General features: G+C 43.7%; 1 protein-coding gene across 1 annotated transcript; it reads left to right on the top strand.

Moving 5' to 3' along the window:
• Positions 1–498: 498 nt before the first annotated feature.
• LOC104505665 (meprin A subunit alpha-like) lies at positions 499–17,819 on the top strand (the record flags this gene model as incomplete). The annotated part of the gene is given in 16 exon segments (XM_010161096.1): positions 499–541; positions 618–662; positions 774–827; positions 2,557–2,597; positions 2,684–2,759; positions 3,617–3,734; positions 5,079–5,254; positions 5,462–5,642; positions 5,644–5,666; positions 6,547–6,693; positions 9,329–9,544; positions 9,875–10,348; positions 10,504–10,677; positions 12,681–12,725; positions 16,318–16,371; positions 17,702–17,819. Coding segments are annotated over 16 exon segments (1,985 nt in total), but the record flags the coding sequence as incomplete, so codon positions are not given.
• Between the last annotated feature and the right edge of the window lie 595 nt (positions 17,820–18,414).

An 18,414-nucleotide genomic window follows, 5' to 3' on the forward strand; every position in this document is an offset into this window, starting at 1 on the left:
CATAATTGGGTTTGCAGTCACTGAAAAAATATTATGGATCATTTAAAACCGACCAATCATGCTTGACCGAGATGAGCAAACCTTCCCTTAAAGTGATTTATTCAGGTTACAGACCATAAGCCTCTTTTTTTTGAAGAGGGTGTTATTTCTGTACTCAGCAGCTCTGTCAGTCTTATGTCAGGATGGGGACAGGATGTTTTGTAAAGCAGAAGAGTGAGATTACCCTTGAAGAAGTGGCAGAAATATTAAATAGTTCGATAGCTTCCAATTGCTAAAAGGGTTAATATGCTAAGAATAGCCATAAAATGGGGAGGCAGATTGCTTATCGGGTTGGCTTATGGCTATATCTCAGAAGATTAAAATCTGCTCTCCCTTTTAAAGTTCAACTTTTTTGATGGCTCATGCTTATCTATGCCTGAAGGCTATTCACCTGCAGGACACTATATCTACACTGTCAAGTAGCACCAGATGATCTTCTGAAATGGATTCCTGGAGGTTATGTTGTTTCACAGCACTGGTTACCTGCTCCTATGCCTTTATGGTATTCCCATCTGCTCCTCCATTTTCTGGCTTGGGATCAGGGTGAGATTTCAATTCATTTGTCTGTGATTTTGAAACTGTACTTTCTATGTTTCAGATCCAAAACTCCGTTGAAGACAGAGGTAAGGATGCAATGGTTTTATGTTAGTGGAAAACTATCAGTCATGAAGGGGGGAATTATATCGATTTATGTCATTTAGTCATTAACTTAGAGGTATTATTTCTTTTGATAGCTGATGATGTTGACGGAGGGCAGCTTAGAAAGGACATTCCAGAAATAAATGCAGGTAAGTCAGGACAGTAAGCAAGTAGAGTGTTGAATTGTTACACAGATCTGAGCTAGCCTTTGGGGACCACAAGTCTGGCAGATGTCATGACACCAGAGGGGACTGAAAGCTCCCTTCTGTGTAAGAAAAATGCCAAGTGGATCATGGAAACGCTGAGTATTGCAAGGCAGTTAAAAATGTGTGGGATGAACCCCAACTACTTCTGGAGAGGATGGCAAAGACCTCCCCTTTGGACGTTTGTGGCAGACAGAGAAGATGGAAAAGCAGGAGCAGGGCATGCAGCAGGAGACAGAAAGGTCCATAAAAGATTGGTGTTGGAAAAGGAAGGTGAATAGGTCGGGAAATTTACACAGTTCTGTAGGAAGCCCAGGATCTTAATCTTAAAGACACTCAGCTGCTCCTGGCAAAGGCTCAGCAACCCCTGCACCACACCTGCATCCCTCCCCATTGCACTCTTCTGCAAGACAACTCCTGGAGAAACATTGGCAGTGGCTCAAACTCATCTTCTACTTCGTTGATGTCCCTTTATCTCAAGTGAGTTTGTTGGTTTCACATGGCCGATGACTAAGATACGAAGCCTGAGTATCTTCATCCCTACCCCCAGAGCGTTGCCTTGAAAGGGTTTTTACTTCCTGACATTGCCTGTTATCTGCTTTATGCTCTGGTGTATGTTTCCTCTGGTTTTGCTGACAGAACAGAAAACATGGTGTAGGGTTGTTGTTTGTTTTTTTTTTTTTTGCTTCTCTCCATATGTATGTGAGAAGAATATAAGTTATTTCTGTAAAAAAAGGTCTGAAGATAAACTCGCTGTGCTGAGATTGTACTTATCCGAGGGGATTAAATGAAAATGTTACACTAACAGGACCACACAGTGTCTCGAGTTTGGGCTCAACTCTGTATGGGGAATTTGTCACTTTAAAAAAACAAGGGTATAAAGTAAGAGTCTCAAATCCTCTGCTTTTAAAGCATAGAAGATGTGGATCAGCTGCTTAAAACACAGGTGTCTGTTGCCTGTTCAAATACATCTCCTCTAGCACTGCTCTAGAAGGAGAAGGAGTCTCCCAAACTTTGTAGCTGCCAGCCCATGTGGATACTTGGGATACCCTTGTGCATCTCAGATGGCACCAGACACCCGTGTTCAGGCAGCTGGATGGACACACAGCTGTGATGGGATCTGAGACACGTAGCATATACACAGGTACTGGGGATAGGCATTTAGAGTTATTTGCTTGAATCTGAGCTGAGCTGAGCTCAGATTCAGGTGTTTGAAAAGGTGGGCGGAACCTCCTGCCTCTCCAGAACCCTTGTACTTCTCCTTTGACCATATGGGAGACCCCAGATGATTAGCCTAGATTAGGTAACCAGTTAGACTATGAGATGCCTAACTTCTGGAGAAATCCATTCCACCTATATATCAACTTCAATGTTCGGAAATCCACGGTTGTTTCAAGATGCAAACCTGGGAAAAATAAGAACTTCTTCTCTGGGCAGCTGTCAAGAAATTGTTGTGAAAATCTTAATTCAACCTCAAATTTTCCTTGGTGCAGACAGAGGACTGACGTGTTATAGTGTGACAATAGTTATTTACTTGTTTCTAGGCAGTTGCTGTTTAAAGAGAGACGGGTTGGTTGGTGAGGCAACCTGATAGATTGTGTAGTCTTTGAAAAAAACATGTGTTCTAGATCTTGATATGTTACTTTGGCTTAAATGGTTGTTTATCTCATTTCAGAAACGGGAAGGAAGCTTTTTGAAGGTGATATTATCTTACCGGTATGTGCTGCTGGTCTAAACCACTATCAGCAGGAGTGTAGATTGGGCTTAAAATGTTAACACAAACATGTTGATCTCATTAACAGCTGGAGAGGAATGCTCTGAGAAACAGCTCCTACAGATGGAAATTTCCCATTCCCTATATCCTAGCTGACAGCCTGGGTAATAAGACTTTTTACTACGGTAGCATTGTATTACATGCATTAAATATACTCTGGTTTTGTCCAGCTCTCTGGGCATCCTTTGTTTCATTTGCTATTGAGTTATGCTGCATTCATGCCCTTGTTACTGCTGGCCAGACACAACAGCGCAGCTCTGCCCCAGTGGTTTTCAGTGTCACAGCCCCCGTGACCAGCCAGATGCTGATGTGCAGCCAGTTTAACTCATATCAGTGAGTCTGGCTGAGGTCTCTAGATAACGAAGTCAGGGAATCCTAATCTCAAGAACATGCAAGCTTGTCTGATGCAGCCTTCGTGCCTTATCTCTTCTTAACAGTCCCAGCTCAGTGCAGGCAGAAAGGAAATGCAGATATTTTATAAGTAAAAAAGTTCAGAGCATTCTCCCTTCTTGTTTTCATCTAATTTTAGACACTATTTTAAAGTTTGAACCATTTAGGAGTAAAAACTAATAGTAGCTCAGTGTTAAAGTCCTATGGATCTCTCTCGTGTTTACTAGCCCTGAGCTCAAAGTTTACAATACTTGAAATTATATATTAACATGCAATTACATTACCCAGCAAAACCTGAGCAATGCCCTGGATGTCCTAAAGCCTGCTTGTTTGTTTCAGCATGATCAGTTTATCTAATAAAAGATATAATCTCTCCCTATGGCCTCTGCTAAAATTTTCAGTCAGGGAATTCTGCTAACAGCCTCCTGCTCTTTCATGCACGCAGATATTGTTAATATGTGCTCATGTTTTTAACGCACGCTTGTTCATACTTTGCATTTAGAATTACAGACATCTATAATGTTGTAAAAGCAGAACAACTGCTATTGTTATCCTCTGCTGTGTGTTTCAGATCTGAATGCTAAAGGTGTCATCCTGCAGGCGTTTGACATGTTCAGGCTGAAGTCGTGTGTTGATTTCAAGCCCTACGAAGGGGAACAGACATACCTGAAATTTGAGAAGTTGGATGGGTAATTTCGTATTAAGAGATTGCTTTGTATCACCCACTTGATACGATAGTTTTTCCAACCCAGGGGACATTCATTTTCATTATTGCTCATACAAAAGACAAATAACTGAGCCACGTTACTGTCCCAGAGCTTATTTGTATTACACCAGAGATACAACTGATGCAAACAGACTAACTAAAGGTATTATCTGCATTTGTTGTTCTCTTAGTATAACAAAGGACTATTTTATTTCCATTTGCATCAAAGCTACTGAAGTGAATCCCTTTCTTGGCACTCCTTCAGGGAAAACAAGCAAATAGCTTCCTCCTGGAGTTGGTGAGGGGCAGGGCATGTCACTAGCGTGTTGGCATTAGCATGGAGCTTCCTCCTTGCTTTCAGATGCAGGGTTGGGTTTACCTGATCAAATCTTGAAGCCAACGACCTCTACCACTGAGCAGGTCACCACGGGCTGCCTTTGCGCTCAGCGGGGAGAAGGTGACTCTTCCAGGCCACAGACCATCTCACCTAAAATAGAAGTCTAAAATAAGTCTGGTGACTCACATCCCAAATGCCTCTCACTGTCCAGGGACTGTAAGGTGCCAGGGAAGCTAACTCAGCGGCAGATGCCAACTCTGTGACTGTCTAAAGTTAGTTTCCCCGATTCCTGGGAAGGACCTTCGGGAAGCTGGTGACACCAGCTGGTGTCTGTGTCTAGGAATCCAGTGTAGATCTGACCTTGGGTGTGGGGAAACCGGTGCACAGTATTTTTGGGAAACTTTTTGTTTTTCAAACACACAGTGACGAATTATTTCTGAATGGACATGAAAAGTTAGGATTTAAATTGGTATTTAGGACCCAAACCAGGGAAGCCAGTGCAACCTGAGTTCACCAGAGGCTGCTCAACACCTTTGAAAATCAGGACGCTTATTTATGTACTTTGGTAAACATACACATAAACCATGTTACACTTGCCTGTGCTGCTCATCTTCTGCTACTCCCCTTCCCACACTTGTTGAGCTGGGGATACCAGTTGGAAAGCAATAGCCTTTGCCATCACCACCTCCTTTTACAAGAACTGCAGCTAGTTGAAGAACATGCCTGCAGGGATGGCAAAATGAAACAGGAAGGGCAATCACAGCTGGGACAGGGACTCACTGCCAGGCTGTGGCAGGATGCTGAAGGTACACACACGTTGCTCTGTATTCTGGCACTGTAAATCTACAGTCTTGGAAAGACTGGAAAACTCAGATGGGAAGTTTTGTTTTATTCCTTTTACCTTGGTCTTCCAGTTGAGTTAGTACGTAGATACAAATAATAGAAGGTTTTATGCAAAGTGGGTGCAATATCTGAGTCTTTGCCTTACAGGTGCTGGTCTTACGTGGGGGACCTTCAGAGTGGCCAGACGGTGTCTATAGGAGAGAGGTGTGACTATAAAGCCATAGTGGAACATGAGGTCCTGCATGCCCTGGGATTTTACCATGAGCAATCCAGGATGGATCGCGATGACTATGTTCAGATATGGTGGGATGAAATTATTGAAGGTACAGTGCAGGTGTGAAATGATTGATAATTGTCTCTAGATGCAAGTCCCTGTTTTTACAATGCCAAAACATCTCTGGTTGAGAATGGCTGCCTATGTGTTGGCAACTGGGCCATTATTTTGTCACAGGTAAAGCATTTTGAAAAGATGTTATGTGCTAAGTTTTATTCCTGGTCTTGCCTAATCTCTGGTGTATGTTTTTGTCTAGGTTTTGCATATGCCTTTGACAAATACAATGACAGTTTCCTTGATGACCTCAATACCCCGTATGATTATGAGTCAGTCCTGCACTATGGACCATATTCTTTCAACATCAACAGCGATGTTCCTTCCATTACAACAAAAATTCCTAAATTTAATGAGATCATTGGGCAGAGGTTGGATTTCAGCAATGAATCGCATGTACAACTGCAGTAAGTCCTTCTTCTCACACATGTATTTGACAATCCTTACTCAAGCTTCATGATAACATGGATGGCTTCACATGAGAGGAAGAGGAACACTTCACTCTCTGGATCCTCTCACTATGCTAAAAGAAGCTATAGTTCTTATTCATGATACAAGGTGGCCAGATCCCCATATTTTTGTAGAATACCGTTGGAGTGGATCAAGGGTCTAACACCTTTCATTCACACAGACTTTCCCGTATTATATATTACTTGTAATAGTTACAGTTTCCTTCATGGATGATGATCATCATGCTGTTGATAAAAGCTTCAAGTAGTCTGGAACTGGAGTCTCCAAAATTAGAGTATTTCAAGTTCCTTTTGCTGCCTATGTGATGTTTGATAAGACACTTGGGGTCAGGAGCATGAATGGAGGTAATCATGCTTTCCAGCTCCACTGGCAAAGCTACAAAAGTAAATACTCCACATGCTGTGCGGTACTGACATACTCTGTTAGCACAGACCTGAGTACTTCCACTAAGTTCAGCAGAAGTACTTCTGATTTACACCCTGAAGAGCAAAATGGGCCACGGAAATGATTGCAGGCAGGCCTAGAGAAAATTATGAATGTCTGAAAGGGGAAACTAGCATGCAGGGTCCAAGCAGGTTCCCACAAGGAAATATTCAGCTGAGAGTGGGGGAAAGAGATAACGTGTTTCTTTCAGAAGGAAACATGATGTATGTGTGGTAACAGAGATGTCGATGTGAAAGTCAGTGTGTTCTTCAGTTGTACTAAGAACATATTTCCTGATGATAAGTGCTGTTTATAAGCACTCTGGAATGGGCTTTTAACAGCAAGAGCCATATATAACAGACATGGTAAAATATGTTACTCTATTCCCGGCAGCCTCAAGCCTCACCTTCTTGGACCAGTGCTCCTTTGAATACATCAGTATCTGTGGGATGGTGCAGAGTCAACAAGATGGTGCTGGCTGGGACCACACACTGAGCACACCAGGAGATGACGACCATACTTTGGTGGGAAACTGTGCAGGTAACACCTGTAGTTTTAGATGGTCATTAGACATTACCATGCTTTCGTGAGATGTGAGAATGGAGATATACAGAGACAAGTAAGTCGTTAGGAATACGCTACTATTAATGTTAATCACTGTGTACCTGATGCTAAACATGACTCTTGAATTTTTGCATAGAAATAATTTTCATTTGCAATGTTTAAGCCCTCCTTAAATCTCTTCTCTACCCTGTAACACCTCATGAAGAAATAACAGTTTGAGTCTTTGCTGCTGTAAATTGGTGTCAGCTCCTTTAAAATGAAGGGAGCTCCACCAGATTTCCATAACTGACTTTGGTGAAACTCCATAGAACTGGGTCACGTGAGACTCTTCTGTTATCCACGCTACAGTATTTGGAGTTATTTTTCAGGGTTTTTTTCAAGCTGAAGCTGAAAGACACTTTCCCTTTGTACAGGAGATCCCTTGAGGCATCCCCACAGTGTGATACAGAGCTCTGTCAGGAGGGTGTAGCTGCTGGTAATTCAAAGTTTGCTCAAGCCGCACCACGTAGGGAGGCTGGAGGATTATCTGAGAAGCAAACCTGCAGTGATTTCCCCTCTTCTGAGGGAAGTGTTGCATGGAGTCCTTTTGATCGAGGCTTTGGCTCCAACTATACTTATTTAAACGTAGATTGAACAAATATGAGCGTATTGGGTTCTGCTGTATTTTGATTGCTGCCAGAACACAGGAAATTAGTGGGGCCTGTTGTTTTCAGGGACAGCGAGGAGAAAATTACACCCTGCAGAGGAGTATCATGTAGACAATCCAAAAATCCTCTAGCTGGTCTCCGTACAATTGGTCACAGTTAGGCACATCTGCTTCCCAAAACACCGGTGGTGGTTAGTCGCAGAAGTGGTTTTGGCAGGAACAGGTCGTGTTTGCTGCCTACCACCGTGTTTGGCTACAGTTTGGAGATCCTGTGGCTGTACCAAATTCACAGCAGTGAGGAGGAGAGCAGATGTGTAGCAGGCAGGGCGAGGGAATGCTCCTGCTCTCATCCCATGCAGGGGTTTGGGAGGGCTGATGTGTGCCCGGTGAAAGGCACAGTGCAAAAAACCAGCACTTGGAAGACCCTCTGAGTGGGGAGCAAAATGAACAAGAGGGATGTTTAGGTCCCATTGTTGGCAATTTCTTGTTTCTGGAGGAACAAGTCTGTTTGGCTGTTGTTTGGCAGGCTGTTTGCTTGCGGTTTGCAGGGTGTGGGGTTTGCTGACACTGTAAAGGCTCTGGATGTGTGACAGAGCACGTGGCTGGGAAGCTGACAGCAGCTTCCTGCCTCTCGTGGCTAGTGACAGACAACTGCTCAGCTTCAAGAAGGAGGAAGAAAAATTTTAAAAACTTAAGTAGTCAGCCTTCAGAAGTTTCTTGAGAGAATGGGTCAGCAGTTATTGGAAAATAAGCAATTTTTTTGAGCATTTATAGGGGAACTTACTGCAGAAGTCCAGCAATGCTTATGGAAGCACATCCAAGCACAGGCATGTAGCTGGAAACAGCAGTGGAGCCCAGAGCAGCATCGGGTGGCAATTTCAGAGTTGTCATTCTCTGCACAGTCTCTGCTATTTGCGTCAGTTGTGTCCCAGGCAGGCAGAATAGTGCAAACACAAAGATGGGGCCACAGGGTGTTTGGAAACCCTCAGTGTGGTGCAGCTTGAAAATGTCTGTGAGGACTATCAGGTGAAGCTGATGCACTTGCTCAGTCATCTTCAAGAAGCTGATTTTAAATTGCAATATGCAGAACGGGGCTGATGCGGATGGATAAGAGAAGTTGTGGATGTGGATGAGGAGAGAAGATGGTTAGAGAAGCTGTGGATGCCCCATCCCTGGCTGTCTTCAAGGCCAGGCTGGATGAGGTTGAGCAACCTGGTCTAGTGGAAGGTGTCCCTGCCCATGGCACGGGGGTTGGAACTGGATGATCTTTAAGGTCCCTTCCAACCCAAATGGTTCTATGAGGGTGCAAGTGGTTGTCCTGTATAACCAGGAGGATCGAAGACTCAGAGAAGGTATCACCCCAGCGTGCAGAACTGCAGGCTGAATATGAAGGTAACAGTTATCTCAAATGTATTAGCATGAGAGGGCATGGGTTGAACAACATAATTATGGCTGGCAGTTAATAAATTCTTCACCCGTAGCAGACATTAAGGCAAAAAAGCATTCAGCTACTTTTATAGGGAAGTATGATCTATTGATAAATGGCTTACAAGGCACTGTTTCTGGGCAAAACAGCAGACTGAAGGCCTTGACCTAACAGGGCCCTTCCAATGCTTTCCTCATTTGTCTTCAAAAAAACCCTGTCCAAGAGGATCCACTTGCATTTGCACATGTTGACAGGACTGGCACATGTACGGCTCATACTTCTTTTCTAAAGAACAGAACCAATGTGTGGCTTATCTTAGCATCTAAACACTAGTTTGCAAGCCATATTTCAGTGCATTTTGATTTTGATACTGGTTTGCAATGTAGGGAGAATACTTTTCTATTGAAATATTTTTTCTACTTTGAAAACAGTTTTCTGTCTCAGGCAAGTAGAAACTGCACTAAAGCTTATTTAGCGCTGGCATTTAACTACTGAAGAGCTCAAAAACATTTATCACATCACTGTTTTGTGCTTCCCAGGTAGAGGATATTTCATGCACTTCAATACAACAACTGGACCTGCTGGTCAGTCAGCTCTCCTGGAATCTCGCATCCTTTATCCAAGGAGGAGGGAAAAATGCCTTCAGTTTTTCTACAGGTTAAATGGAAGTCCACAGGATAAGCTAGTTATCTGGATTAAGAAAGATGATGGAACGGGAAATGTTAGACAGGTGGAAAAGCTGCACACTCTTACAGGTAAGTGAAAATGCATTTTCTCATCTGAAGTGCTGGCAAATTTTGATGTGAGATGACACTGGTGTGATTTATCATATGAGTGTTTGGTCAGGTGCCTGGTGTCAATCTGACCTTCATTTGCTTCAGCTCAGTAACTCCAGAGCTAGTGCCCATGACAACAGCATTTGGCTCAAAGGCAATTTCCTGAAGACTGTTCCCAGACTAGCTAGGTTGCAGGGCATCAGTCACCATCCAAACAAACAGGTCAGAGGACACTTGAGGAAGACACAGCTTGATTTGGGATTGTGTCTTGGACTTTCCATTCTCACATATATTTATTTCCTCCTTCAGCTGACGGAGGACATCACTGGAAATTGGCCAACATTCCCTTCACTGTCCAAAACAAATTCCGGTATGGGTTTCAGGGCATCAGCGGAGACCCAGCCAAGTCTGGGGGGGGGATTGCCATCGATGACACCAGCCTGACAGAGACAAACTGCCCCACCAACGTCTGGCACATCAGAAACTTCACATCCCTTTTTAACAGTACTTCAAAAGGCGATTATATCACAAGCCCTGTATTTTACAGCTCGGAAGGCTATGCCTTTGCTTTACAGCTGTATCCTCACGGAAGAAATTCATCACCCTACATGAACTACATGGGGATTACTTTCCACCTCTGCAGCAGTCCGAACGATGGCCTTCTTGAATGGCCAGCAGGACACAGACAAGTTGTCTTGTCTGTTTTGGATCAAGACCCTGATGTAATCCACAGGATGTCCCTCAGCCTTAGCTTTACTACAGACCCAAACCAGCTGGTCTATGGTGAGTCAGAATGCACCAGAGAGAGATATACAGACAGAGGGGTTTGCTCAGCTGGAGAAAATGGTTGAAAACCAAGACTCCAGGCTAGATTTGCTCTGCATGTAGCACTACTGGGCTGACTGGGCTTTAATTACATCTATGATTTTGCACAACAGGCAGAAATGACACCCTGCAGTGGGACAAGCCATCTGTCACTGGAAGTTTTTCGTCTTTCTGCAACTGCTACATGAGTCCAGGTGTTGGCTGGAATACATTCCTGACCCACAGGGAGCTGCACTGGAAGAAATTCCTTAAAAATGACAGTCTTTTCATCTTTGCCGATTTTGAAGGTGAAGTATTATATTAACAGAATCCCCACTGGAAGACAGCAGGGACATGCTCTTCTGTTTGTAAGGAAGGCACAACAGATGAGGGGGGTTAACAAACACATAAAGAGTCATCTATTTCAGGAACAAGGCTTATAAATGCCTAGTGATTTGAAGTGCCTGGATTTCTGAATACCCAACACAAAACTCTGTGGATGACCTTTTTTCTCTGGTCCCTGAAAATCAGATTTTCAGGACATATTATACTTCCACGTCTTGAAGATCAGTCTACTTAATGGTGTTGCCATTAGCCACCACACCTATATCTCTTCCGACTTAAGAAAATTGTGGTTTGAATACGAAGGGGGTCCTTTTCAGGATTTGAAAAACTGGATGAAAAAGTTTTTGATCCAAAGCTTCTCTCTGGAAGTTGCGATTTTTGTCAGGACTGTGTGCAGCCACTCTGATTTGCCAAAGGCAGCAGGGAAGGGGAATAAGGAGGAAAAGAGCTGTCTGGTGCAGACGGCAGCCTGGCAGGCAGATATCCCTCTGACCTGTCCAAAGGGAACGTGCATGCCCATCCTCTGTGGCAGCCACATGCCAGATGGCTGTGTTCATCTTACCTCAGGTTAAGTGTCCAAAAATGAACTTTCTAGACTCCCTGATGGGTCATTTGAGAGCAGTGGGTGTCTCTGGGGAGCAGTTGATCCCATTTCGTTATAGTTGTGATGAACTGCTCTTCTGATGTGCTGATCTCCGCTGGCTGCCAAAGAATCCATCACTGATTCTGGCAGCACTGGCAGCAGTGGTGGGTGAGATGAATCCTATCAGCCTTCTGAAGTGAGTTTCCTTTGGAAAATGTCAGTGCCTGGGAAGTGGAAACACTCATTTTAAGGAAATAATCATTAAACCAGACCTGACCCTAGTACAGGGGTCAGAGCAGTTGTCTCAGGTAGGAGAGGACCGTTGAGAGTAACGCTGTGATAACTCAGGCTCACTCCGCACAGGCAAGGGCTGTGAACTCTCCTGGCAGGAGGTTTTCTCTCTTGCTTTTCATGAAAAAGAAATGCAAAGTTTTTGTTTTCATTCCAGCAGAGAATGGGGAAAATTTTCAAAGGGCAAGAACTTCAGCAAGATGGGAAAGCTGCTTCCCATGAATGCTGAACCAGGAACGTGTGCTGCCTAATAAAAATGCAAAGAGCAGACTGCATTGCTGGCATACAGAACGGGCCAGCTTTTCTGTAGGTTATGTATGGCATTTGGCAAAGTTTCCAAGTCCCCTTTAGCAATAACAGAAGCAGCTGAAGCCTCTTTGTGCTTCCCCTGACAGTGCTTTGTACCGAGAGTAATTCACTGTGGGAAATTCAGTCCCGCTGTGAGACATGGGTGCCAGTGGTCCCAAAAGCGTTTGCAGTTGCTAGGTGAAATTGTAGTTAAGAAATTGAAAAGTTTGTTATGAGACTGCATTTCGTCTCTGGTTGTAGACTGGTTCCGTTTCATTTCTAGACCAATCTAATATGGTCACATTTATAAGGTTCCAATCTCTGCATCTGAACATTTCTTTTGATACCAAGGTACCTAAAAACTCAGGGGCAGTGTTACATTTGACCTCTGATAAAAATTAGAGGTTGTCTCTGTATAACCACTGAGGGTCTGCCCCATGCCTCCAACTTCTCCACAAGCCTTTCCACCCTCTCTCCTTACTTCCCAGCTTTGTTTCAGATCCCCTCTGACCCAATCCCTTCCCTCTCTTGCCCCAGTCTCCCTCCAGCTGAGGAATCCCCGGATCCTGTGCTGGGGTTAAGACACAAACTGGAGCTCCATCCATGCCTGCAGCTCTCTGCCCTTCCAGTTTCCCCTCCTACCTCCTTTGCTGGGTACTGCTGCAGCCTTTAGAGATATTTGGATGAATTACTGTCACTTCGTTTCTTGTCCCTGGAATCAGTTGTTCCAAAATACATGATAGAACTGTGCTATGTACTCCATGTGTTGAATTAATTACTGGGTTTTTTTTTCTTTTCCTGCAGATCTCACCCCTCTGATTGCATCTGAAGTCCCAGTCAGTCCTTGAAGTCCCCTCAACTTCTTCACTTTAAGTGCAAACAGTCATCCATGACAGATAAAATATATTACTTCTCTAAAGAACCTGTATTGTGTGGTTTCTGTATTTTAAGATTTTGAACTAAGATGCCCTGTTAGTTTAAAGAGAACAAATCCATAGAGTACCCAGAGATTATTTTGGCCCAAGCAGCAAAGTGCTTCTCTTAGCTGTATCATCTTTTTTCTTTCCATGTTTCATTCTTTTTGCTTATCTTTGCAATGCTTACTTCCCAGCTCTTGTGTCTGGAAGTCTCTCTGTCCAGCCTTCTCTAGACAGAAGCATCAGTGGTTGACTTTCCAAGATCCTGTTCCAGGACTCCCCTTTTCTCCCTATGGCTGTGACCACTTCTTTACCCAGCTTTTCACAATACTCATTCCCACATAGCCAGTTTGTTAGGTCACTGCTGAAGAACAGCACGCTTCCCTACCTTCATTTGTGTCTGGAACAAATTCAGCATAACTGGGAAGTTTTCATGAAGGCAGAATGGGAATTTGTTCAGATCATGTGTTGGGTTAAGCTTGGCTAGACAGCAGGTGCCCACCAAGACGCTCTGTCATGCCCACTCCATCAACAAGACAGGGAAAAAAATACGACGAAGAGCTCGTTGATGGAGATCAGGACAGGGAGATCACTTAGCAATTGCTGCCGTGGGCAAAACAGCCTCAGCTTAGGGAAATTATTATAATTTATTGCCATTCAAACAGACTAGGTTAATGAGAAATAAGAACAAATCTAAAACACCTTCCCCCCACCCATTCCTTCCTCCCAGGTTCAATTTCACTCTGTCTTTCTCTACCTTCTCCCCCTGACCAGTGTGGAGGGACAAGGTATGGGGGTTGTGGTCAGTTCATTACTCGTTGTCTCAGCTGCTCCTTCCTCCTCACAGTTTTCCCCTGCTCTGGTGTGGGCTCCCACTCATGGGAGACAGTCCTTCCCAAACTTCTCAGCATGGGTCCTTCCCACAGGCTCCTTTTTTATGAACTGCTCCGACTTGAGTCTTTTCCATGGGGTGCTGTCCTTCAGGAGCAGCTGCTCCAGCCTGGATACCCCCAGGTCACAAGTGCTGCAGCGAACCTGCTCCAGCCTGGGCTCCTCTCTCCATGGGCCACAGCTCCTGCCAGGAGCCTGCTCCAGCATGGGCTGCCCACAGGGTCACAGCCTCCTTCAGGCATCTCCCTGCTCTGGTGTGGTGTCCTCCCTGGGCTGCAGGGGGGTGTCTGCTCCCTGTGACACCCCCATGGCTGCAGGGCAGAGCCGGCCTCACCATGGCCTGCACTATGGCTGCTGGGAAATCTCTGCTCTGGTGTTGGAACACCTCGTCCCTCTCTTTCTCTGCTGACCTGGGGGTCTGCGGCACTCTGCAGGGTGGTTTCTCTCACATATTCTCACTCCTCATTCCCAGGTGCTGTTGCACAGCAGTTTTTCCCCTTTCTAAAATACATTATCACAGAGGTGCTAGTAACGTCACTGATGGGCTCAGCTTTGGCCAGTGGTGGGTCCATCCTGGAACCAGCTGAAACAGCCTCTGTCTGACATGGGGGCAATCTGGTGTCTTCTCACAAAGGGCACCCCTGTAGTCCCCCTGCTACCAAAACCTTTCCGTGTGGAATGAATACAGAATGCATTTGGGGATGCATGAATTGTGCAAGGTGCTAAATGAATATATTAATTGCATTAATACAACATGAGATGGCTGCATAACCATTGTCCTCTACAAAGTCAAATATAGCCCTAAAGAAGGACTTATCCTTAGACATCCTCTTTAGTTTTCTTGGGTAATTCGTAAGTTAAGGGGACTAAAACCCAAGTTTTATTTCAGACTATTCTGACTTCGCTTCAGTTTTTAGCTCCTTTCTCACATCCACCTGCAAATCATGGCCTTTGTGCTGTGTTTTGACTCCCTTTGCCCAGCTGTGAAAACAGCCTTTACCTGATGTATCTTGAGGTGTGATTCTCTTTTATTCACAGTGTGTCCTGTTCTGTTATGTATCAGTGTCCTTCGAAATAACAGTTCACAAGAGCAAGTGCTGAAGAAGGCTCATGTATGCTAGGTGAAACATCAGTCCTCTGAGGCCGATCCCAAAAAAAAACCCAAAAAAGATATACCTGTGCTTATTCCTCTGCAATGTGACCTCATGCAAATAGCTTCCTACTTTGATTTGTTTGGAGGAAAATATGTTGCTTAGGTTGGAGAACCAACTCCTTTCTAGGACAGGGTAGTCACTGTACACAGGCACATTTCCTACTCAAACCTCATTTTTATCTGAGCCATTAACACTGCTGGGTAGCAGCGTGTCAAGCACCTCCAAAGCACTTTTTCTTCTCTTCCTTCTCAAGCTCTCTGTGTTGTGCTGTGGGTGGTGGTGTCTTTTCCTACCTCATTGCTGAACGTAGAGGTGGACATCCTCACCTTCATCACTTGTAATTTCACATGTGAAATGAGGGTGCAGGATTCATTTCCATAAGTTTAAGGCACTGTGATGCTCCAGGGCACATGGGACGTTTGCAAGGAGATAACAGGTATGATGCAGAACCTGTGAGAGATCTGGAGCTTTCTGGAGCCTTGGTTCAGTTAGCCCGTGTGTCCTCCCTGACCCATGTGCCCTGAGAAAGAAGACAGCTAAGTGCAGGACAAGAGTTTGTCGTCTCTGAAACCCACCAGAAAATAAAGAAGTATCAAGCTGGAAGGCCAAGGATCTACTGATGTATGTGACCACCTCTGCATGCAAACGGTGGCATGTTGTGCACTAGGGCATCAGTCCTTGGTTGGGATCAGCTGTGGGAAAACACTGTCAGGACATTCATAATCATATCTCTTCTATCTCTAATCTTTACAATGTGATGTTAATTATTAATTGAAAACAGCACTGGGCCAAATTCTAATGTCACTGGAGTGCTATAAACCCAGAAGAATTCTGCTTAAGCATGTGGCTTTCCTTCTCTGCTGTCAAGATCATAATGCTGACAGATAACAAGCACAGTGGAAGGACTCAGCAACTTTGCACCGGACTCAGATCTTCTTACACAAAGTCTGGGTGGGCCTTTCACCTGCTGCGCTGAAGACGTGTCGTTATCACATTCCTCTCCCTCACATTCCTTCAGAGTGGACTTAGATAATTGATAACAATGCCATCACATGTCATTTAGGGGGTAAAACTTGCTGTTATAATAATGTTATGAAGGTGGAAAGTTGGAAGCTGGTTGGCTGATGTTCTGTGGAAAGCTGAGCAGCTTGCCCTATATATTGCAAGAGATGAGAAGGAGCAGCTTCTTTTTCCATTGCAAAAATGGGCTCCAGCATCTTCCCACTCTGCCTAGCACTTCTATTATGTTATGTGTCTGGTACTCCAGTCTCTGTAAGTAGAAACCTGATTTCCACAGTTTCCTCTCAGCCCAGAGACATCTCATACCTTATAGTGGTTGTATTTTATTCTCTTTCAGGTCAGGCACCTCTCCAATGAAGCTGGTAAGTGCTCTGTGAACTCTCCTGAGCCTTGAAACATTTTCTTTTGCTTGCTGTGTGCCACCATATCTGAACACACAATGTTTTCTCTGTCTTGCAGCAGCAGATTCGGATTTTGGTGAGATAATCAAAGACATACCAGAAATAAACTTAGGTGAGTTCATGTCTAAATTCTCATAAGGCATGAAAAATTGTGAGCAAAATGCTGAATTTTCGGTGCTATAAAAAAGACCAGGATGACTGATGGTCAGGTAGTTCATGGTAATAGGAGAAATATAATTAAGTGAGCTCTTGATTGCCTTCCTCTGGCTATGACACATGAATCTATCCCAGGACCGTAACCCTATGTGAACAAGGGATGCAGATGTCTTTCACTTCTGAAGTTTTGGATAGACCCACGGTGTTGAGACAGTATCATGTTGCATCAATTGGAAAAGCTCTGGAGTTCCACCAGTATTTCCCCTCTTCCCCCATCTATATGATTTTTATAGTTTTTAAAAGTGGAAAATAGCTTAGATGTTTATTGAGCTTCTGTGTAAGTCATAAGGAAATTAAATGGAAAAGACACGACACACTGTACTGTCTGCCTCTATATTTGTATATCGTGTAATACAAGTTTCCATATATTCTTTGACAGTGCACAGTACAGTATTATTGACATATTGCTCAACATGACTATATTCTCCAGAGCATTGTCTCATTGTGTGACTGTTTCCTCTGCCTGACAGCAAGCAACAGTTTTTCAAACTAGACATGGATAATGGTGGCCACCAAATTTCCGCCACCAAAAATGCAGACATTGCTGAGTAGTAAATATTGAGTAGGGACTACTGTTACTTTTAGGCCTGTACTTGTATTTCAGTGTAAAGAGACTGGTCTTTATTTTTCTGTAAATGCCTGAGGGTATTAACCTTGTATAAGCATGCTCAGATAATATACATTATCTTTCATAAAATTGCTTTTCAGCTGCTGGACTGGATCTCTTTCAGGGTGATATCTTGTTCCCTGTAAGTAATTCAAAACTTAGTATCACTTGTCCTAATTGTAATTTTGGTACAAATCAGCCCATCTCCCTACAACAGATGCATCACCAGCTCTTTATTGCCTTTTCAGCAATATCAGCGAAATGCCCTAAGAAATGAGACCTACAGATGGAAGTTCCCCATTCCCTATATTCTGGGCGATAATCTAGGTAATGCAGATACTTTATTCAGATTTAGCTCCAATCCTTATTTGCACTGGACTCACTGTGATAACAAACTGCCCTTTTCAGGACTGGTTCTCTCATGTTAAAATTCACTAGGAACTAGATTCCTTCGTTATAGCAAAACAGTTTTTTTTTCTTATACAACTATCATAACAAAACACAATCAAATTTAATCATTTTTCTTTTGGTCCCATGTGTATATCTGTGTGCTTATCTACCTCTCCAAGGTCAACGATCTGCAGTGTGTTAAAGGTGCTTCCTGCTGCATGTTTTCCAGATCTGAATGCCAAAGGAGTCATCCTCCAGGCATTTGAAATGTTCCGTCTTAAGTCTTGCGTTGACTTCAAGCCATATGAAGGAGAGAGAACATACATATTCTTTACAAAAGAAGACGGGTATGGATTATATCAATTTCTGTTCAGTTTTGCTGTGTAGAATCAGATGGGAACTCATTCCATCTGACTTTAGCAGTCTAAAGGTTTAGACTAAGTTCGTTGTCAGCAGAAAAAAAGAGGCCACCAAGAAAGCAACCCCATCTTGCCTTCTTAGACACAGCTTGGAAGCAGCTGCCACCCTCTGCTGACTGCAGAGGATGTTCAGATGATGAACTTGGAATGAGCATCTGATGTTTGGATGGTTACTCTTTGAGGAGGTGAATACCAGCATCACTGGGTTTTCATCAGCTGCTTCCACTTTCCTGCACAGAGTTGTTTGCCATTTCAGTGGTGGGTGCAACAACCCCCATGTACACCCTCTTAACTTACCAAAAATGCTAATAGGCAGAATTTAGGTTTTGAAATCTTTGGAATAAAGGTCAAAAAAACTGGAAAGACAGTCTATTGTAGTATTGCTATTGTTTTGACATGGTTCTTCTTTAATGAAAGAAAGTCTGAAAAGTCTTGAAAAGTCTTTTCAGAGTCTGAAAAGGTTTTCTACTCAGAGGTTCAGGTTTTCAGGAACTGGAAGGGTTTATTTTATTTTATTTTATTT

This window comes from Eurypyga helias, unplaced genomic scaffold (genome assembly GCF_000690775.1).
Source record: "Eurypyga helias isolate BGI_N326 unplaced genomic scaffold, ASM69077v1 scaffold10731, whole genome shotgun sequence".
Classification (NCBI taxonomy): Eukaryota; Metazoa; Chordata; class Aves; order Eurypygiformes; family Eurypygidae; genus Eurypyga; species Eurypyga helias.